The sequence below is a fragment of the Onychostoma macrolepis genome, chromosome 09 (assembly GCF_012432095.1).
Source record: "Onychostoma macrolepis isolate SWU-2019 chromosome 09, ASM1243209v1, whole genome shotgun sequence".
Classification (NCBI taxonomy): domain Eukaryota; kingdom Metazoa; phylum Chordata; class Actinopteri; order Cypriniformes; family Cyprinidae; genus Onychostoma; species Onychostoma macrolepis.
This window is the reverse complement of record NC_081163.1, coordinates 11596852-11620902: the sequence shown is the minus strand read 5'-3', so window position 1 is coordinate 11620902 and position 24051 is coordinate 11596852. Positions and strand designations below refer to the sequence as shown.

The following is a 24051-nucleotide window of genomic DNA, read 5'->3' as shown; positions in this document are numbered from 1 at the left end:
ATCAGAGTCATTCTGTCCTTCTTGCAGCAAGGGTTGGAGCGAAGGCTGTCTCCCTCCACCCTTAAAGTCTATGTGGCTACGATTGCTGTCAACCACTACCACGTGGAAGGGAAGTCCGTGGGGAAGCATGACTTGGTCATCAGGTTCCTTAGGGGGGCGAGAAGGTTAAATCCCCCACGGCCCCCCTCTATACCCTCTTGGGACCTGTCTCTAGTACTCAGAGCACTACAGCAGGGCCCATTCGAGCCTTTGCAGACAGTCGAGCTGAATTTTCTTTCAGTGAAGACCCTGCTCCTCCTTGCATTGGCCTCCATCAAGAGGGTAGGGGACCTGCACGCATTTTCGGTCGACGATTCGTGTCTAGAGTTTGGGCCAGCGGACGCCCAGGTAACCATGAGGCCCCGGCTTGGCTATGTGCCCAAGGTTCCCACTACTCCCTTCAGGGACCAGGTGGTGAGCCTGCAAGCGCTGCCCTCGGAGGAGGCAGACCCAGCCCTAGCTTTGCTTTGTCCCGTCCGGGCATTGAGATGCTACGTTGACAGGACGCAAAGCTTCAAGACCTCAGACCAGCTCTTTGTTTGTCACGGAGGCCGGCAGAAGGGGAATGCCGTCTCTAAGCAAAGGATGGCCCACTGGATAGTGGACACCATCACCCTGGCTTATCAGGCACAGGGTGTGCCCTGCCCGTTCAGGTTGAGAGCTCACTCTACTAGAAGTATTGCATCCTCCTGGGCGCTGGCTCGTGGCGCCTCGCTGGCAGACATTTGTAGAGCTGCGGGCTGGGCGACCCCTAACACGTTCGCTAGATTCTATAGCCTCCGTGTGGAACCGGTTTCCTCCTCTGTTCTCACCTCAAACGGGTAGAAGCACTGAGAGGCCCCGGTTTTGGGTCGGCTTGCTAAAACTGCTCCAGAGAGTCCGTTGGTAGACCCTGTCGAGCTCCTCCATCCCCTCGGTAGCCAGACGTGGCGCAACGTCTGGCGCCAGGCCCTCACTTGATGAATCCGTGAGAACCTGTAGAGGGCTGGGTTCCATATGTAGAGACCTAATTGGATCCCATATGTGTAAGTCCACGGTATAGCCTCAGAGCCCGTGTTTCCCCGGCAGACTTCCTGCCATTACCCAAGAGGCTACAGTCTACCTCTAATCTTCCATATTCACCTAAATGGTTGTTATATGTGTAAGTGCTTCTGAACCTCCTTCGGGAAGGTTGGGCTTCCGCAGCGTTCCTGTTCCAAGTGGAATGGGTACGTTTCCCAGTGTTATCCAGTCTTACTGAGTGGGTAGTGCCCCAAAAAGTAGGGGCACAGGAGGCTTCCACAAGACACTGGAAGGGGCAGTATCTTTTGTAGGGATCCCAATTCGTCTGTCACCCGACGTGACTCGGAGTGACCGACTGAAAGGGAACGTCTCGGTTACGTATGTAACCCTCGTTCCCTGAAGGAGGGAACGGAGACGTCACGTCCCGTCGCCACGGCTGCTGTACCACCGCTGAGCGGCCGGGTCACCGGCTCGGCTCCTCAGCGAAAACCTGAATATGCGCTGCACCTGCTGCCTACTTATACTCACGCTGTGATCAGCGGCAGCTGGATGCAATAATCGCATGCCAATGTGCATTGGCTCGTTTAGATACACTCGAAGTGGATTGGTCTCTCTAAGCGAGATCCCAATTCGTCGGTCACCCGACGTGACGTCTCCGTTCCCTCCTTCAGGGAATGAGGGTTACATATAGGCATGGGCCGGTATGAGATTCTGACGGTATGATAACCTTAGATAAAAATATCACGGTTTCACGGTTTCACGGTATCACGGTATTGCGATTATAGCTCTAAAATGTGTTATTTTTTAAATGTCTGGGTAAAAAACAACAACGTTTTTTCCACTGAACACAATACATTTTATTTTTAAGAAACATATAGAACATTTTGGAATGGTAAACATGTCAGGCTAAATAATTAATATAAATAATTGAATTCTTGTTAATTAAATTACGTGCAGTCACTTAAGTGAGCCTAAACCTGCAGCTCAACAATAATCAGAACACAAATAAATTATTTTCTGCAAAAAAAAAAAAAAAAAATCCTTCTAAATGAAAATAAAATTGAAAATGCAGTCACTTAACCTAAACCTATAGCTCAGTAATCAAAAACATAAATCAAAACAATTTCTGTAAAAAATAAAAAAAATGCAGTCATTAAACCTGCAGCTCAACAAGGTTTTTGGAGATATGCTCACTTTCTACACATTCATCTTTCAATCCAAGTTATGAGTGGTGAGGTACAAAGATGTGTGCACATACACATAAGGAGAGTGCGCGATTGTGTCTCACACACACACACACACACACGGTCTCTCTCCGTATAACACTCAAACAGTGGCAAAGACACCTGAGCCAGTAGTTTGTTTCTCTTTTAAATGACGTGATTTTGAACAGATGTAAACAATGGCAGGAGGCTTAACATTATTGACGTGATACCAGCTAAATTTATTGTACCAAATCGCAGAAACGTAGTACTTTAGTCTGCTATTCCCCGCTCTGTGAAGTAATGTGAGGGAGGAAACTAGTTGACGTTAGCTAGTTAATTAGGTATGTTATCTGCCTCGGTAGCAAACCAAATAGTATTTATTTCAACACGGAAACAACCGGCGAATGGGTCTCTGTCTTGATTGAGGGTGAAAGAGGGAGAAATGAAGACGACACAGATATATCGATTGTGTACGACCTGGAAGTATTTAATTAGCGATCGGAGCCAAAAACGGAATCTGGACGGAACATCATTGTGTACGGAACATGATTGGTCTACGTTACCCGAGAAATTCCCATACAGCAGACTTCGCCTTTTTCGACGGGGGAAAAAAGTTCCAGGGATTCACCTCATGCGGCCATCATCCTACACACAGGTGAATCTCACTGACCGCTGTCCGGAGGAGGAGGGGTCGTGTGACTCGTTACGCTCTTCACTGCTCACAACTGAGGGAGTCCGGCACTTTCCGTCTTTGACGACACGTAAAAAAAACTGCGCATACCGCAGGAACGGTATAACAGAAAATTTTTGTCGTTTTGAAACAGTGAATTTTCCAAACCGCGGTATACCTTGAAACCGGTTATCGTCCCATGCCTAGTTACATACGTAACCGAGACGTTCTTTTGTAACTAAATATATGGTCACCTTGAATGTAGGTAGGCAGTCGTGTCTTTTTCTTTTCTCAGCAGGCTTTTGACACATCAGAACCAGACCCAATGACTCAACATGGCCGCAAGCCTCACGAGTGCATTACTCCTTGCACATTAATCAGTAACACTCACACACCACGTTTGCCAGCGTACCTCTAAACATTTCTTACACATGATATTTCAACAGAGCATGTTAGAAGCGCTGTCAGTTATCTTTTTAATTAGGCTTCTAATTGTTCAGCGTGTCTTATCTGTATGGTCCATACTATATCATGGCGCAGGTGGGGGCAGCGGTGGACACTCTATGCGTGAATCCAGCAGCAGGTCTGAGATTATTAATTGAGAGCATCAATAACGGCGAGCTTTGTTCTTCTTTGCCCCGAAGAGCACATTCATCATATGAGGTCAGTGCAGTCAGGCCGGGGAAAATGGGACAGCTTTGGCCACTAGGAGCCCAGATTCACTCCACAGTAAATCTCGCTGGCCTCACGGCACTGACAAAGTGCCATAGCAGCTGAGACCCTTGGTGTGAGATTACTAAAGCATGTTCCTGCCTGTGGTCGTATGCTGGGGATGATAAATCCAACCTGGTATTTGGCTCACTTGAATGAAGAACTGATGCTAGATACATAGAATCAGCTTTGACACAAAGACATGAAAACCACAGAGCACACGCACAAGATTAAAGCTGGAATAGGGTTACTGGATGTCCATGTTTTCGGGGGACAGTTCCTGCTTTTGGGCCCTTCTCTAGGAAATTACTTTTTTTTCCTTTTTTTTTTCTAAACAGCCTCAATAAAATTGGTTGGTTTGAAGTAGAATGTTAGCTATATGTATAAGAATAAATAAAAAGAAACTGATCATGGAAGTGGTGAGCAGTAACTGTGGGATCAAATTGAAAATATCTTTATTACAATATAGTTATTATCAGTTTTGGTTTCTCTTCATGCGTTCGAACATCATACTTCAAAAACCAATTATATTAAGGCTGTTAACTAAGCATTAGATAGATAGATAGATAGATAGATAGATAGATAGATAGATAGATAGATAGATAGATAGATAGATAGATAGATAGATAGATAGAAACCAAAAGTATAAGTGGCAAGTGATAAGAATGGGATTGGATAATGGAAGATTTTATTTATTTATTTTAGTGCTGTCAAATGATTAATCGCAATTAATCGCATCCAAAATAAATGTTTTTGTTTACATAATATGAGTGTGCACTGTGTATATTTATTATGTATATTTAAATACAAACACATGCATGTATATATTTAAGAAAAATGTTATGTTTATATATTAAATATATTTATATATAATGTAAAATATAATAATATAAATATATACATGTATATACATGCACATATTTTCAAAATACATACAGTACTGTATGTGTGTGTTTATATACACATAATAAATAAACACAGTACACACATATTATGTAAACAAAATCTTTTATTTTGGATGTGATTAATTGCGCTTAATCATTTGATAGCACAAATTTATTCATTTAATTGTTTGTTTATTTATTTATTTATTACATGCATCAACTACTACTACTACTACTACTAATAATAATATTTAACATTTTGAGAGACAAGCTTTGTATGTTTTATTATGATATTATGATGATGATTTTATGATCTGGTCAAAGATGTTTGTATGTACTCTCTGGTGAGACATGAGTTTGAAGTGCAGGTTGTTTGGCTAGGCTTAGATACATTATCTAATATGTTTAGTCTTTTGATAGCTAGTTCCTCTGAAGACTGGAATACACTCAAAGCATTCTGATTTGTAACTAGTTCAAATTTGAAAAAGTGAAGACGTAAAGGTAATTACAACCTGTGAATAACTTAGAAAAAAGAGGCCAGTCACCTTTAATAGATGCCTTCATAGAAACTTTAACCTTTTTGTGTTGATTCTAACACTCATGGACATGTTATGTATCAACTACCCACATACATAATACAAATCAGAAGGTCTTTCTCTTTTGCTTTGCTTTCATCTGTAGATACATCAACCTTTGCTTCTTTTTCTGTTTTGTTTTTATCTGTTGTGTTTTCAGCCTTGGAAGAGGAATTTTACTTTGAATAGCATCAAAATTAAAGTTTTTTTTTTTTTTTTACGTTTTTTTTTTAAATAAATAAATAAATAAAGTTAGTTTGTGTACATTCACAACTTATTGCCACATTTCTTGCTTGATCTGGGTGCCTTCTAGAGCATTCTTTTAGTATCCAAAATACGTCTAACTTTTAGAACAGCATTTACATCAATAGCACCTAAAAATGCCCCTGTAGGCATGCTTACTATCTACTGGATTTTGATTTTGGAACAGAATATGAATGGTTATGGGTTTTTTCTTGAGACATTTTTTTTCACAACTGATCCAAGCACTTAGAGGCTGTCCAGATTTATCTTGACTTTGAAAGTTATGCCAAATAACAGACAAACCATCTCTATTTCATTGAATTTCAAGGACATGAAATGTTATGTCTAGACAGTGCAGATGCACTTTATGTACTAATACTAGTAGATAGGCTGGTCATCATTAGCTAATTTAATAAACTCATTAGATACATACAGCTAAGGAGAATTTCATTGAATGGGCTCTTTCCATGGGAAGAAAGAGACTATAAAATGGATTTTAATGTTGAATGGATCTGAATGAGTTAGGGGGTATATCTGTTTCTAAGAGAGCTAACATGTTTAGATACCTCTCCTGAGCATTACACAGCTTCGGGGTAAAAAAAAAAAGTGGAAGTGAAAAAATCAAGGGTAAAATCTGACAAATAAATGTCCTAGCACTATAGCGCCTGGGGTGTCAACATGAGGGGGAAAAAAACTCCACCATGTGGAACATTCGTCTCTATCTGAACTCTAATGTGATTTTAAATAACTAAAAGGATTAAGAAGACCATTGCATAATCCAGATTTCAAAGTGGGGTGATTTGTGATGTTTTGCGTCTAGTTCCTGTGCTTGTGTGCAGGTTTTAATCCTCTGCAGTGAGTGATTCCCAACCAGGGGTACTATGTGTACCCCACGGGCTTCCAGAAGCCACTTGGAAAGATTTTGGTTTTGCTTTGTTAAACCTATAAAACAGTATTATATATAAAAATGATTAAAATAGCAAAATTAGCAAGATTATTGCAGAACGTTTATAAGGGGGCCACTCATAGGCAAATAAAAGAACCAATAACCTGTTAAACAGAGTCTGTTTACTCAGGAGTCTAGACTAGTCTAGTCTAGATAAAATCAGCCTAATACATTTATTATAATTCAAATGTCCGTTGTTTTTGTTGAGACATAATTTAACAAGCAGTTATAAAGATTTCAGTATTTCTCCATTCATGTAGATAACTAAATGGATAAAACTCAATTAAAATTAAAATAATAATAATAAAAAAACATCATTACTTGAAATAAAATAAATGTTATCTGAAAAAAAAAGAAGAATAAAAATCTTAAACTTATTTTATTTCAGCTACTGTAGTTGCCAAGGCATCATTTGTCAATTTATTTTAGTTTAACATGAAGTACTAAAATGACTGATTGAAATAAGAACTATATATAGACATGTTAAAAAATGAAGAGTAATAGGTATAAAAATTGAATACAATTTAAAATGAAATTTACATACATTTAAAATGGAAAATATACAAATAAAACCTAATTTAAAATATATACAGTATAAAAAACTATAATAGTTTATCATTGATAATAAAAATAACTCTAATACAAGCCTTGACTTTTGCACAGAGAGAAAATAGCTATCCAGGAGAATTTTAAGAATGCAGTATAGTGAACTGACTTGCCTTAAAGGGCATTTGATTAATTTATTTTCCCCCCATTTTTCAAGTAAAGAAAGCTAATTTATGTGTATAATGTTTCTATTAATATTATATGCAGATTAAAATATATGCAGTAAGTACTGTATGTGTTTCAAGTCCTGTTACATTTACCCACAATACTGTAGGCCAGTGCATTTGAAAAAAGGATTGGCTTTAATGAAATTTAGCTTTAATTTTGCTCAAAAACTGTATTTTTAAAGCCTGTCCAGATAATTTTTTCAAATACATGATGTGGCTGATTCATGGTTACAGTCTGAGTCACACAGAATTGTCTACATTGTAAAGAGGCCTGCCATCTATCTGTGGCTTAGTTGCCAAGCCAACAATTTCTGTTGCTCTACAGGAGTGTGTTGGGATGCATGATGTCTGTGTACAATATCTGCCTTGAAGTGAACTGGAACAGAAGCAGCCCGATTGCTGTGCCAGATATAAAGACATTCTCTCAGGCTTGTATGAAACAGAATGCACAAGTAAGGGAGGAATCCAGTTTTTTTGTGAGGAGAAATTTCAGCTCATCAGTTTTATTGCTGATCGAGTGGTCATTAAAAAGATATGAAGAAATCACTGTCTAAACCACGAAACTGACCCAACCTCCACCTTCTCCTGATAGTGACACATCTAAACTAAAATGGTACAGTTCATGAACTCTGTTGCCTATACAGGCATAAATCTGTTTTTGTTTTTTGTTTTTTGAAAGTACTGACTTGGTTTGTTGTCGATTTGTAATCATAGCTTTTTTATTTCCTTTGACCAAGATTTCTGAGTATTCCTCATTCCTCATTATTTAGAGGATTTTTACAATGACTGTATGCCAGAAGTTCCTTTCAAGGCAAGTTGGTTCATTCGGTGACCGTTGGGAACGCACTCGGCCAGCTGTTTTCAGTCATGCAAATATAACTTCTATCTTAATGAATGGGGAAATACCAAAAACTGTATGTAAAACGCACACTTCAGTGGCATATTTTGGTCACATTTTAGTTTGGGGTCCAATTCTCACTATTAATTATCTATTAATTACGACTTTTGCATCAATAAATTCCTAATTTGCTGCATATTAATAGTTACTAAAGTACACTGAAAAATTATTTTTTAAGGTAAGTGGTTGCAAACAATTTATTTGAGCTATATTTAAATAATTAAAAAAAGTTGAAAGTTAGTCAACTAAATTTGTTTATTTAAATGTAGCTAAAATAAATTGATTGCAACCACTTACCTTCAAAAAATTAGTAAATTCAGTGAATCATTTTTTTTTTCAGTGTACTGTAGTTGTCATGTTTAGATATGGAGTGGGATTAGGGATCTAAATATATAGTCATGCAGAGTGAGGAATTAATTTACTAATAAACAGCCTATATGTAATATGCCTACTAATAAGCAACTAGTAAGTAGTGAGAATTGGTCCCTAAACTTATGTTATCATAAATGTTTTCTTACTCAAAAAAAAAAAAAAAAATCAGTTTGGTCCAGCTGATGCATATGTGCAGTGTAGAGCAAAGGCTGAGTGCAATTTTCACATAAAAGTGATTTTGTCAATTGGCAGTTGACTTATTTAATCGGAAGGCAGAACTTAGTTGTGTAGAGCCATAATATTGGGTATTCCAGTTTCTCTCATTCATTGTAATGTCATGGTTCCATCTCAGCCTTGAATATAGTTATAGTTATTATAGTTCACTTGACTTTGCAAATGAGGTCAGAAATGGCACCATTGGGTGATGTTTTTTGATTTATAGTAATTGCTGTTAATCTTACTGCTCTGAACTATAGGAGTATATGGTCACATGTAACAAAGAAAAGAGTGGGAAAGGTAGAGTTAATTGGCATCATTAGCTCTAGCACACATCTCAGCCTGACAATCAACCACCATTGTTCCCTCCAACACTTTCCTTAGGCCACCATTTTAGCCGTTGCTTTGACCCCATGACATTGCTTTCTCTACAGCAAGAGTGGCCATTATTGAGCTTGCCCTCTACACAAACCCACTCAAACAGACCCTCATATCACACAATCATTGGATGTCTGTTTCTGCTGTTCACACGGAGGGTGAGGAGGGGTATAATTCAGGTTTTACCTGTCAGGAAGGGGGAAAAAAAGAAGGCTCTCTGAGCCTTTTAGGGTGGAAAAAGTGAACAGTATTATTTGTGTCTGGTATAGCTGAAGTGACATGAGTCTTTTTCGGTGACAGGCTTCGTCACGGCTCTTTTTGGCTGCTATTTTAGATCCACTTTGGAAACTAGAAGCATTTGTGCAGTATATTTTCTATTAAGTCTTATTTTGCTTGTAGTGGAATCTAGTTTTTGCAGAAATGAGCAAGCTGAAAATGAATAGACTAAAATGAGCTTGAAAATGGTTTTATTAAATTTAGTGTTGAAATGTTTGAGGTTAGCCAGCATCTCTGAGGATGTGCAGTCAAAATACTTATTAACCTTCCCAGAAATGTACTAACCTTTTTAAATTATCCCATAAAACAATTACTAGAACATGAAACATCAAATTTATGTTGTGAATGTGAGGCACTAGACGTTTAATGAAGAGCATTGGAGTTGGAGGGATCTGATTAGCATAAATATGTTAGCGAGGATCAGCAAATTTAGGTTTATATGAAATGCATAGTGACGTTTGGGTTTATACAATGAGCATTAGATAATATAGAGTTGAGGAAAGTTGTTCTTAAAATATAAAGCAATTTTACTGTTTCCATGACAACTTCATATCTCTTTTTTTCTAGCTATACAAAACTTGTATTTTTATTCTTCAGGCATTTCATAGTTAATAATGAATGTTCGAATGGACTTAATGTCAGACCAGATACCACAAAAGGAATCTTTTTCTGTAACTGTTCTTTTAAATATTATAAATGGAAGTTTGGAAGCGATCCCAAATGTCACATTCGTAAATAATACATGTAAACTTAGAAAGCAAATATGCTCAGAATGAGAGGGTGGGAATCAGGCAAAACTGGCACAATGGGAACAAAATGGAAAACACTGGTGAAGCAAATGTGTGCTGAATGAATAGACAAGTTGGCTACTGACACTAGTTGAAAAGGACATATATTTCCTTTCCTGTGTACAGCTTCATCCACACATCTAAGGGTTTCCCAGGAGATTTCAAAACCCTTTCCTTGGCCTTTAATGAGTACACCATCACTGTAGCACCTGGGCTGTCACCATTTCTTGCACAGTTTGAATACAGATGCATTCAAAGGCACAAAAGACATTATTGCAGCAACTGAATAATATGAATTGGAAGTTTGGGAGGTTCAGCATTGTCTAACTAATGTCTGTTAAATGCATGTATTTTATATATATATATATATATATATATATATATATATATATGCTGAAGTTTCAGTATTGGTATTCATTTCATTACTCTCCCCATCTATCAAATAATATAAGCCAGCAATACATCTTGTACCTCTAATTTATACACCATGATTTATGGCATTTCATAATACACTCATATTTCAAAAACAGTGATTATTTGTGTCTGACTGTGTTGTGTTCTGTGAGTATTAATGTGATCTTCAGTGGTGTGAATGCATTGCGATTAACAGATTTATTTGCCAACATAATTAATTAAATTTCAGAGCTCTTTATGTCAGTCAGTTGTGAATCATTTTTCAGTGTAGCTCTACCTCTCTGACAATGGAACTAGATTTCTTCACATGCATCTGCTGTTTAAGATGCTGCAATTACATGCTATAATTATGATGAACCGGCATGTCTGGAAAATATCCATTTTAACAATGTGCTGTTAACTACCTTGTTAACTAGCTGCATGAATAAGGTCACATGTCAAGCAATGAGGCCAGCCACTAAGATGCACTGTAATTATATACTATTTATTGCAAATAGCCATTTTTCAATTTAAACCTCATCATTGTTTATATAATGTTTTATTACTTTTCTAGTTTGACTGACAAAATCTTTGTTTGCATGCATTTGAATTTTTAAAAACTTAAGTAGCAGTTGTCCTAAAATATTTGAGTCCAGTTTTGTCTTACCTCAGGCTGTTAAAGATTGATAATTTGAAATGGGCTGTTTTGCCAGTGTTCATGGTGTGTGAAAATCAAAAGCTAGCGGGATCAATACTGAGCCCTGAGGTTCAAGATTGTGTGAAATCAATTCAGCCAATTGCCATTCAGCATGACAGAGCCTTTATGACCCCTAACCCTCACATGCCCCATACGTGCACTGTTTCGACATATCATGCTTGTGCATATGGTCATCTTATCTTAATGCAACTTCCTATCTCACATTATTTCACCTATAGTTGATGCCAGGTCAAACTTTACTGCTCTCCAGAGGTCTTCCGCAGCAGATATTTTTATGTTCTCCACTCTTCTACCTGAAGAAGCAGATAGAGCTAATTGATTGAATCATTTGCGGCATCAGATGCCATACCCTCCTTCCGCACTCACGGTTTATAAAGCTTTTAAAAAGCAGTGATTGACTCGCATGATGGATTCAAATGAAGCATTCAGACCTCGTTTTGCTCTTCCACCTGTTTATTAGAGTCTAACCGGACCCATATAAAAGTAAAGCTAATATTGATTTTGTTCAAAAACACTCATTGGTTTCGTTGTCACACTTAATGGTTGTGTCAAAACATTTCAGACTTCCTGATAGCATACTTTTCCTTTCGAATCTTACCTCAGGGCACAAAAACAAATCTTTTAAGAACTCTTTAAATGGTTTTAATCTTTTGTCAATGGTTCTAAGCTGTTATCATATCTAAAACGGACGATATTATATTAAAAACAGTGTCAATAAGCTTTTTTTTAATAGCTGCTTTTTGTAACCATCACACTCACATGTAGCTGTTTCTGGAGGTTGTATGGATTTCCACCCCCATTCCGACTACAAAACAAACTTGGAAAGCTAAAGATCCTAAAAAGCACTTTAGGTAATTACAAATAGAAGCCAAGCTTTAGGCCCATGGGAAGAAAACTTCTCACACTCAGCCCTGTGTAATGATTCTTTAGTTCGTTCATCATTTTCTTATCTCATTGAGCTTCTAGACCTGCGGCAATGACTGTACCAGCCCAGCCTTGCTAAGAAATCAAGGGCTTCATAATTCAAAAACGATGTGCTTTTTTTCTAGTTTAGCTAATCATTTATGGATTTAATAGTGACTGAATTTGCTCTAGTTTTCATATGGTTTTGTAAAAGGTGGGAAAAAGCCTTAGTTTAAATACATGCCGATAGACGGAGCATTTATGTTAATTGTCCCGCAGTAAGAGCGGACAGCTCTAAAGTCCCTGGAGAACAGCGGGCCTGTTGATAATTGCGGTATCCTGGGTTTATGCAGATTAGCTAAGTGACTTTTTCTCCATTAGGACTGTGAATCCAAATAATGACATAAATATGGAAAGATGCAAATAGACAAACTGAATTGTCAGAGTTTTAACCTCCTGCATGGCCCTTGGGGATAAACCCCTTCTGTACTGTACACCTGAGAGTGCCAAAAGCAGTTTAATTCAGCATTTCGCAACCACCCACATAATACTGTAGCATTTCAAATGATCTCAGCATATGGAGCAACACTTTATAAGATTAGCCCATTCAACCGTACTTATCACCGCCCACATGCATAGTAATGATTACATACATATTAACTTCACCCAAAACATCAGTTATAGCCCATTATTTTTGACCTCAGATACAGGATCATTAGCAGCTGAAGGCTCTAACTTGATATTGTTATGCTAACTTTACATTTAGATTTGACGTGCGCATCCCTGATTTTAGTGGAATGAAACTAATCAGATCTTCTGGAAGAGATTTCCTGCTGCGTGAACCCGCTGATTTCATCGGCAGATAAACTGCAGAAACTGTAATATCAGAAGAGTTTGGGCATCTTAATCACAGCCCCCCTCTGCTGCTTCCCACACAGCGGGAAACTCCTACTGGAAATAACGGTCCAAAGTGGATAAAAAAAGTCTTTGTTAAGTGCTCATTTGAGAAAAAGACTCTTATCTTTTTCTTAAAAATGGTAATATGGATTTCAAGGAACTCGAAAAAACATCTTTTAATTGTGCAAATTAAAATGAGACGCATTTAACTTGAAGTGTATTGTTCGAATGCTCTTTTCTGTTATCAGGGCTACAGAGGCAATCTTTCTCGGCTGTAATGAAACAATGATATAGAGAGAATAGAACCCTTCACATTTTCCTCAGGAAGACATGTTGTTTAGGGAACCTTGACTGGTGGTTCACCTCATGGAGTGACTGAGATACTGCCTGCTTCAGTGCCCATTATCTTCCCTGATTGATAATCATGGCATGGGGAGGGATATAAACCCATAAATGAGGCTTAGCACTGTTAAGAATGTCAGCTCTCGACGTGACCTTGAGCGGAGAAAGGAGATTTCACACAATTCTGATGTTTGATGAATACGGTATAGCAGAGGTCGCCAGAGATGCAAATGGACTCGTGCGTGATTTATATGTGACAGAATTTATGGTATATGCTAATTTATTTTTAAGCAGAATATTTACTGCACAAAAAAGTTTGTTTAAAAAATTTATTGAAATTTTGTTCTTCAACCTTGTCTTTGGATTCATCACAGCTTGAAATACGTTTCCTGTGAAGACGTACTACAGTTTTTGCAGTGAATGCAAAAATTTGTTGAGATTAACTTAATAGTGTATTTATGAGAGACATTATCTAGCCTATATTTAAAAAAAAAAAATGAAAAAAAATTATTGATTGATTGATTGTAGGTTAAAAGTTAACGAAAAATACAGGAAAGACACTAATATTAGTGAAATACTATGTAATGTAAAATAACGGTTTTATATTTTCATACACTTTAAAATATAATTAATCCCATTCTTCAGAATTCATTCTAATATGCTGATTTGCTGCTCAAATAATAATAATAATAATAATAATAATAAAAACTACTTTCAGTGTTGTAAAAGGTGGTGTGTAATGATGTTTTGTGATTTTATTTTAATTTTTTTATGAATAGGAAGTATTTAATTAGGAAGTTTATTTGTTTTTTTTTAACCCACAGCCTCAAAAGATGAATATGCAAATATGCAAGTGTCACTGACTAAGCGCCCTTAAACTGCTGGCACTTTCTGCATCCATTTTCGCACTTATTTTCAGCGCTCTTGTTCAGTCGGTAATAATGAAAAATAAATAAATAAATAGCAAAATGTATTGTTTTTCTCAAAAATGCCACCACTTAGAAGTGTGCAGCTTAATTCTTTTAGACAGATGCAGTGTTAAGTCACAAAATGTTTAAAAGGTTGAGAACCCTTGCAGTATAGCTTTTGACGCATCCGCTTTTACATTTGCACCGTATACATAACCCTGAAACTGCATACAAGCACGTAGTCGCCTGTGATGCATTGTGAGTTTAAATCTATCTGATGTGTACAGAGATTCAGATTATGCCTTTATTTGTCTTGCATCGAGCAACATCATGAAAGGAAGAATATCTTTTGAGGACTGTACATTTAAACTCACGCTCATGAATAATTCATTGTTTACAAGGTAGATTATACCAAGCAGTCGGCTTCTCTGGTGATGGCTGTTAAAAATCTGACTGCGTTCCCTTTGATAATTTGTTGACATGCCCCCGCTGTTGTTTCGAAAATAAAAATGACCTCACTGGAAAAGTGAAGGTCAGGCAGAGCTTAATGAAGGCCCTGTTGTCCTTTCCCATTGATTTCTCCGCTAGCCTGGCTACACACAGTCCGACTGGCTCAGAGTTGCCATGGTAAAGGTCTTTTGGCAGAGGATGTGTTTCCTGGATGGAGTGCCTTGTGGAATTTGTAAATGCGCAGCACCTTCGAGCATCATTATCCCCTCCCCCCTCGAACTCAGCTGGCCAGCCGCACATCGGCACAAACCGGAGCCTCAAGCGTGGTCTCCGCGAACCCCATTTGATGTGCTTTTTCAGTGGATACGCAGATCAATATGAATGAAAAGTGAAGCAGAACAAATAGTTTGGCTCTCGCACTGACATTCACTGGTGTTATATGGGTGAATCTTGCTGCCGAATGACATTCTCAAGACATTTATGTAATAGGTGTCAGGTGATATTAATGTTAATCACGGTTTTCTGATCAAAACTGAGGCAGCTGACATTTAGATCAAAATACCATGTAGTATATGTCAAGGTGAGAATTAAACAGTTCACTGGCCGACTTGGGTTGGAAAGCTCAAAAACAGGAGCGCACGACGGTTGCATGTGTTTGTGTTAGACGCAAGGTTTAGCATGTGTGAGTTTTTATCCTTTCACAAGTGTCAGAGAAGCATTATATGGATCATATCTAATCTCAAAGGATTTCCACAGCCTTAGAGTGACTTATAACAAGATTTCCTATGAAATCCAACTAGGAGAATGTCGCATTACTGCGTACATTGACCTCAACGTGAAAATGTCACTTGGCCTAATAACTTTTTGGTGCAAATTAGGTGGATCGTACTATGCTGTTGAAGTAGTTCTTTTCTCTTAGCTCGGTTTTTAATTGACAGTAATGATCTCAGTGGCTCAGCAGACTTTCTGGAGTTTGGAAATTGTTAGGTTGTCTTTTCTATTATGCCACGGTAGGGTTGTCAAGGTAAGGAAACAGTCTTGGGTGCGTTGTGTGACAGCGAACAGTTGGAAAGATAATGAGACTGAAGCGGCTTGAACAGCTGTTGAGCATCCGGTTAAAGCTTAAATTAAATGCAAGGTGATTCATTTTTGAGGGTTATACTGGAGCGTCATTGATTCAAGCTCATTAATGGTGCTCACAATTGTAGATGAGTAAATTCAAACAGTAGTTTTGTTCTCTTTAGTATATTAGGAATGCAACAATATGGTTAGCCCGCCGGTTTTATTTATTTTATTTTTTACCACGGTTTTAAATTCTGTTCAGTTTGGCTTGGCACATCACAGTTTATTATCTATCTATATATAAATACACACACATGCATGTACAGTATATATTTAAGAAAAATATGTTATGTTTATATATTAAATATATTTATATATAATATAAAATATAAGAATATAAATATTTTCAGTATATATACTGTTTGTGTGTATATTTATATATACATAATAAATATACACAGTACACATACATATATTATGTAAACAAAAACTTTTACTTTGGATGTGATTTATCGCGATTAATCGTTTTGACAGATAAATCGTTTGAGATATATATATATATATATATATATATATACACACACGCACACACACACATGCTTTTATATATTAAAAATACATTATAGATTTTTCAGATGTAGATTTTTTCAATTTGAAAAATATATTCTCTTTAAGAAGTGCTTTTTGTAATGGATTTAGAATATATTTTAAATGTTTTTTGTCCAAACAAATGAAAAATAAAAAGTTTTTCGCTGTATGGTTTGTGAAGATGCTTGAACGGGTTGTGCTTGAATATTTGCATTGAACAACATCATAGATTAATTTAGCTTACTTCCTGGGGTAGGCGCCTAGCGTCAAACAACCATTCTCCTTGACAGATTCATCAAACAAGATTGGCAGAGCCTCCATCTACAGTTCTGAAGACCATTGCTTCTATTCACCAGTTTCCTGTCACAGTTTTACGTATTGAAACTGGCAGCATCACAAAGGCTGAAGAGCTTTAATGAGCCAAAGTTCTCTGCTCGTCGAGGTGGCAGCTTGTGTCAGAAATGAAGCTCATAATAGCATGCCAGTCCAAGCTCCACTGAACATTTCCTACTGTTATGGTAATGGGTTACTGCTACCTCATCAAAGAGTTGGGGCCATTTTGCTCCGTTGTTATTTTTATCTTCCTTCCCCGTGCCTGTTTGAAATTATCTCTGAATGACCGCAGCATTTAGCGGTTCAGTGTAGCATTCCCTCCTTTCAGATGTAAATTCTGTTTTTGCCTCAGAAAACAAATGATGCAAGATTTTATTCCTTGACAGGCTTGAAGTGTTTTGTGCAGTTTTTTCTTTTTGAACATTTTGAACTTTCTGTGGAGAATCTATTGAAACACAGAGCTGGGGAAGCATCAAACACTCGAGTCAGGAAGGGAAGGCCTCTTGAGGTAAGAGGGAAGGTAAAGTGGCATCACTGGTCATTCCAATAATTCAAATTGGGCTGTGCTTTAAAGGGCATCCCGACATGAAAGCAGGTACACATCAGTGGACAGATGCCGCTCCTGGGTTCTGAAGTTGTCTCTTTTATGGGTTCTGCAGCTTGTGAAAGAAACTCTCCTCAGGTAAAAAGAATGTTTTTTTTTTAAATGGTAACCAATTCAGCTGCAAAGATAAAGATGCCTTCAGACTGGACTCTGGAGATCTTCTATCAGGAGACCTGACCAAACCTTTCCTCTCCATGGCTATTTTTCCTCCAGTTGAATTTGATTCAGGTGAACTTTTTTTTGTTTTAACTGTCAGTCAGCATTTTTCTGCAAAATATGAGGCCAGTCTCACTAGGTAAAAAAGTTTGGCTTGAAATCCGTTTCAATAACCACTCATCCGAAAATATAGACACGTCTTTTTAAAGCCACTACAACAATCAAATCACCGTCACTATTCATTCGGGGCAGCAGAATTGCTGTTGTTTTTGTTAGTAAGAATGAAGGACAGAGGGCAGCCATCATCATATTCCCTGTAATTGCTTTTTGACTGATGTGCAGCTGCCATTGAATTGAATCAGGCCAGATTACCAGCCGTGTTTCAGAGCCACTGTGGCTCTAAAGAAAGTGAATCAATTGTAGAAGAACCCAGCCCTCGAACAATTTGCTAGATCCATTCTTTCCCATAGAACTAATCTTCAGTCATGCTCGAGAGAAATGCAGCGGAGCCTCTTATTGTAAGATGTGCAATAACATTTTTGGATTTTCAAATTATGTAGGATGAACTTGTGAAATCAGTTGTCTTGTGCTGAATTCCCATGTCGCTGCATCTGAAGATGTGAATCTGTGTATTTCTAACCTAACAAAACACCAGTTTAAAAGCACACAACATGTTCAATAGTACAAGTGCTTTGTTCAGTTCCTGTTTGTTAGTGAGATATTAAAGGGATGAAATTTATGCTATTTACTTATGTCATTTCAAACCTGTATGACTTTCTTCTGTGGAACACAAAGATGTTTTGAAGAACGTTGGGGTCCAAACATTTTCATTGTACGGACATCAAATAACACTGCTTTTGCATTCCACTAAAAAGAGAATGTTATACAGGTTTGGAGTGACATGAAGGTGAGTAAACAATATATTTTTTATTGTTACTGTACATTTACTTCATGCAACAATTTGTCAGGTTCTTTAATAGTAAAGTATTGCAATATAGATTATAGTGTGACCAAAACCACAACAAGGTAGTATTCCTTGGCATGTAGCAGTATGTGGAATTGGGAATTGTTCTATATACAAGTTCCAAAATGGATCACTATCAAAGCATTAAACGTAGAGGTGTAGTGAGAAATGCTGTTCATATACAGTTTGTTGCGGCCTAATTTTGAGGCCTGTAGCTTGAAAGAGATAGAGAGACTGAGGAAGACAGAGAGGGAGAGACCTGGAGCAAGATGAAACCGTTTGACATTTATAATTCTGTCCCTTGATAGTGAATTTGCTTGGCGGGGATTGTGTGTGTGTGTGTGTGTGTGTGTAGTAATGTGGTGGTGGGGCATAGCAAGGACAGAGAGCAGCGGTGCATAGAATTATCACTTGCATTCCTGCCTCAACATTTTGGAATTGGAGCATTTTGGATCATAATCATTTTGATATGTTCATAAATCATGTAGCTTCAGGAATTTAGAAGGGAAATCTGTGGCCCAGTTCTGAGTAATACCTAAAGGATTTTCACAGCTGCTTGATATTCTGATAGTCTTATAGTCGTGTTTTTCTTGTAAATATCATTGGATGTCACTGCAGGGCTGTTGTACTAACAAAAGAGAATGGAAAAATTATCTTATGTGCCCTTAATACTGATTATTCCTGCCTGGCTGTTCAGTAAAATTAATTGTCATCATATTCATGTCACTATAATGAATCATTGTGAGTTCATGCATTTCACGTATACTTACTAGTCATTATATTTATTAGACAATCATGTAATTTAGACATTTAACAACTGTACTGCACCTCATTCCATACTCCATCTCTGTCTCCACCCCCCTCTCTCATTAGAGCCCATTTTGTGTGACGTTGGAGAGTTTCTGTGCGGTGACCAGCTGACCTGTGTGTCCGAGAGCTGGCTTTGTGATGGGGAACCAGACTGTCCAGATGGTTCTGATGAGGTTCTGGACAAATGTAAGTAACCATTACACCAACCCACAATGCCACAAAACAGATCATAATGTCAACATCTCTGCATTCCCATATCTCTATGCACCAAATAATCAGCATCAACCTGCACATAATTGTTCCTCGCTTTATTTAATTCCAGGCTGCACTTCACATGCAAAGTGTGGGGAATGATAGCTGGGAATTTTAAGGAGATAAAAGTGTCCTGATTTTAATATTTAATTGTGTTCATGAAAAGATCAATCAGTTTATGCTAAAACCTGGTGACCAATTGCTTCATGTAGATGCAGGACATTTCTCGAAGAGCTTAATTTATTACAGATTCCAGGCACAGTGGGTCAACTATTCTCACCACTGGTATTCTATTATCATTTAGATTAATCATGTTCGCTCTGTTTTATTTATAATGCCTTAGAATGGATTCCAGGCGTATTTATCATGGGAATTTTGAGGAGCTCATTACCATAGATTATGTATCGATAAGAAATGCATTTCAATCAGCTTTTCACAACAAAATGTGCAGTGCAATTTAATGTGTTTGTAAGCCAACACAGACTGCTATCGCATGAGTGTACTAACAGCACTCCACTGGCATGGGTAATTTTATTCATGTGTTTGTGCATATTGGGCACCTTGAGGTTACCATGTTGCTTACGATAGTGGAGTAAAATCAGCGAGTAAGCTGTGCTGCCCCTTTAATCTAGGAAGCTGTGTACATTTTTTTTACATTTTTTTTATCATGTTATGTATAGACAGTCCAAATCATAAAGAGCTGCCAAGGACTGAAGGATGCACATTTGGAAAAAAAAACCCCCAAAAAACAATTTCAATGTAAATTTTCTACATAGCAAGTAAAATCAAAATGATCCAGGTCTGAAATATATTTTTGCCAATCTTAAAACCATTGAAATTGTTTGGCTAAAGATTGTCTATTAAATTATTAAACAAAACATTTTCCCAAAATGGTAGCAATGGGGTAAAGTGTGCCATCTGCTTCAGGGTAAGCAGTGCCAGTAACTCAACTGATGTTGATAATAAGCTTTGCATCTAAATGCAGAAAATACTTTGGAAATACATTACTCTTGTTAAAGTGGTAGCCAATTTCTTTTCCAAAAATCTGAGGGAGTGCTGGCAAAGAAACATCCACCTTTCAAAGAAAACAATCAAGTGTTTGGTTCCCACACTGAAGAAGCTACCTCAGCCACACAAAGTCTGGATAACTACTAGATGTATTTCATATTTCTCTGCGGCTTTGGTGGTTGGAATGTGATGTAAGAAAATATAAGTTTCTTCAGTCTAATAATAGATCTTTTATATACGTTTATGTTAATCCCCCCCCCCCCCTCCCCGGTGAATTAAATGAAACCTTTATGAAATTTTTATTTTATTTTATTTTTACTCATTATGGTCTTATTTGATTCAATTTAACCCCCCTTTTTAAAAAAAATTATTAAGTCCTGTGTCTATGGTCCTGCGTTCTGGACACTTTCCTCTAATTTCAGTTGATAGCAGACGTTGAAATTTAATTAGATGCATTAATTTCACCTCTGTCTTCTTTCTCCTTGACTAGAGGTTAACTTAAGTAAAAAGTGGCACAGCTTACCCCACTCTGTGCTCTAACTGATTTAATTTATCCTCACCTTTTTTTAGGCTAAGACACTTCATTAATTTTGACTCTTCATAGAAAGGACTAAATTTATTTAAAGTCATCGTTCTGAGACACTGAGCTGGCATTCTTATTCATTGGTTAATACTCAGACCAATCTTCAAAGTAATTGAAATTTTGAAGCATCTTATTGCTTCAAAGTTGATGAAAATGTTGTAATTGGCAAGTACGTCCTTAACTAATGTATCACTCACAGTGGGACTGTTTATATTATACTATGTCGCTTCTGATATTCCTCAAGTAAGACTTGCTTGAGAACACCTTAAACGACTGTCTACTTGTTCTCATGTAACTGAATCTAATAATAAAGTGATACTGTAGAAGCTTTCGCCTCTCGGCTCGTATACAAGTATCCAGTCGCTTCTTATTATGATGTTCAACTCTTAATCCTCTTAGTTTTATCATAAGATTCACCTGGAGTGTTTTTAATTTCTGAGCCTAGCTGTTACCTGATATTAGGTCCTTGGTTTTCATCATATAGTTATTGTTTTTGCTGTTCCAGTTTCTGGACTGTGCATGGGTGTGCCCAAGTTCTGCCACCACAGAGAAATGTAATCACCGCATTCCCAGGGCCTCCAGGGAAGGGCAGCTGCACATTTTCAGTGCCACATGGCCAGCGGGGACCTGGATAGGCTGCCCATCCAGCTTCCCTATGGGACCAGCCCGACATCTTGGGTTATCAGGGGAGCTGGGAGACAGCCCACTTTCCCGTAATGAAGAAAAACGTCTTGGAGCTTTCTAAGCACATCGTGCTGTTTCTTAGATTGGTCAGTGGAGTAAGACCCCTCATGTGAATGTTTTGACATGAGTTATGAGTAGAATGATCATACAGCCAAAATAATCCCTGAATCGCTTTTTTTTCGCGAAATTTTTGAATCGCTGGTTTGCAGGGTTTTAATAAAACGATATGGGTCATTTCAGTGCTCTTCAGTCTGTTCCGTATGCTTCTTCCTTTTGTCTTGAGCGCAGTGTTCTTTATCAGGAAATACAAAGACATGCTTCAGTGACAAATTGCTCGACTCTTTTTCTTTTTTTTTCCTCTCCCTTGAAGTTTGAATTGAACAGAGAGGGTGAGAGAGATTGATTTTTGTTTTGTTCTCATTTTTGTTCTGGGCAAAGCATTAACTCACAACACTCAGAAGGCGATGCAGGCGGTGAGCCACAAGGCGAGCGCATGATGTTCTTGTTTTTGAAGAGATGACAGCTGTTTTCTTTAGACATCTGTCAAGTTAATTGTGCATTATTGGCCCTTAAACCCTTCTTTGATCAACTATATGATATAGTGCCTAGATTCAACTTTTACAAGAAGCTCTACATGGAATTTATTTGTTTTTTATTTCATTTTGCACTTTTCTACAGAGCCTCGCACATGACATTCAGACAAAAATTTATTATCATGGCCACACATTTAAAGGTTGTTTCTTAATTTTATTAATTCTTTAACTTGTTTTAGTTAAATCATGGCCTCAAATTAAAAATCCGTTCCCTCGTTTTAGTAAATTGTGGCCACATTGTACTAATTAATTCACTTATTTTTTATTTATTCCTTTATTTAACCAGGGGGGGTCATATTGAGACTATAGTCTCTTTTTCAAATGATCCCTGGCCAAGAAAGGCAACACTTAAAATTTAAATAAAATAAATTAGGAAAAAAGAAACCTCATCAACAACAAACAAAACATGCCACATTACATAATGACATAACAACACTACAAAAACCATATCACAACACCTAACAAAAACAAATTAAATACAACAATAAACAAAATATAACATAATAAACAAGACATCATACAACAAGCAGTATAAAAAGCCACAGGCAAAAAACAAAAACAAAACAGTAACCTATATACAGTCACACTTATAGCTGACACTTATTTTAATTAAATCAGATTAATTAGTTCAGTGTTCTTAATTTGTGTTAACAAATTCTTAATTTGTGGCCACAGTTATATTAAAACAAGGGAACATTAAAGTTGTGGGAACAAATTCTTCGTAGCAATAGATTCGTTTTTTTTTTTTTCCTGCATGTTGTGTGTGGGGCTCTGTAAATTTTTTTTCATCATATTTATTTTTACCTTCCGATAACTGGTTGTTCTCTCTTTTTATATAAAAAATTAGGTATGCAGTATGCAATTTATATTTAAAGCTAAATGCTACATTAATGTACTGTATACCTGTTCTGTAAAATTACGTAATACATTACAGGTACGTCAATAATGGTTATAGTCATTATAAGTATCATAAAATATATACATACATAATATTGTACAATATGCATGTTATTTTATGGTTTGTTTAATTTTGTACAATATAACGCCATCTGCTCCATCTTTCTGTCCACTGAGGGTCCTTGGCTTAAAAACAGTTGACTCCAAAACAAAAGAGCATATCACAGTATAATAACATTGGACTGAGGTTGTGTAGAATTAAGCGGTGGTCTTGCAAAAATAGCTTGGTTGTCGCTTTCCATGTAAGATGCATAGAAATGCGTATGGATTTTATGAGCACTCCTCTCAGGGCAGTTTCCTATGGCCCCTATCATACTGAAATAAATGGAGAGTAAATGTGCCTATTTCCCAAGGGAACTGACACCTGCAGAAAGGAGGTTTGAGAGGTAATGTAGCATAGCATCTTGTTATTGAGCTGAGGGACAGGCATTCTGCATTATGCAATATTTACCTCAATGGCCGCCTCTGAGCGCAGAATGAAATGCTAACAAAATAGACTGTGCGGGGGACGTTTATGAGATCATCAGGTGACATTTAACTTGATTAACATCTTTTGAGCTCTGTTTCATACAGCACATGTTGGAGGTGAAAATACATTGGGTAGCTTTGTATTGAATTATGGATTCGTAGATCTATACTCTTTCTAACAAACACTGCACTCTCAGAAAAAGAAAAAAAAAAAAGTGCAAGACTACGATGGTACTTTTTCAAAAGGTACTAATATGTACAATTTAGGAGTAAAAATGTACATTGAAGTACATTTTAGCTTTTGTACCTTAGGTTACTGTCCCAGTTACAGCTTTGTACCCTTTTTGTCTGAGAGCGATGGGCTTTGTTTTTAGAGGAGAGTCTTGTGCAATTATTTGAGGC

At 37.3% G+C, this 24051-nt stretch overlaps 1 protein-coding gene across 4 annotated transcripts in view; it reads left to right on the top strand.

Annotated features, from left to right (window-relative positions):
- lrp1bb (low density lipoprotein receptor-related protein 1Bb) overlaps positions 1–24051 on the top strand; it is a 285213-nt gene that overhangs the window by 62131 nt on the left and 199031 nt on the right. For all 4 annotated transcript variants that reach the window (XR_009272793.1, XM_058786845.1, XM_058786847.1 and 1 more), the window contains one exon: positions 19168–19290. Coding sequence is in view for 3 of the 4 variants with exons in the window: in XM_058786845.1 (XP_058642828.1) it covers positions 19168–19290 (123 nt within the window). In the remaining variant the exon portion in view is untranslated. The remainder of the gene's footprint in view (positions 1–19167; positions 19291–24051) is intronic.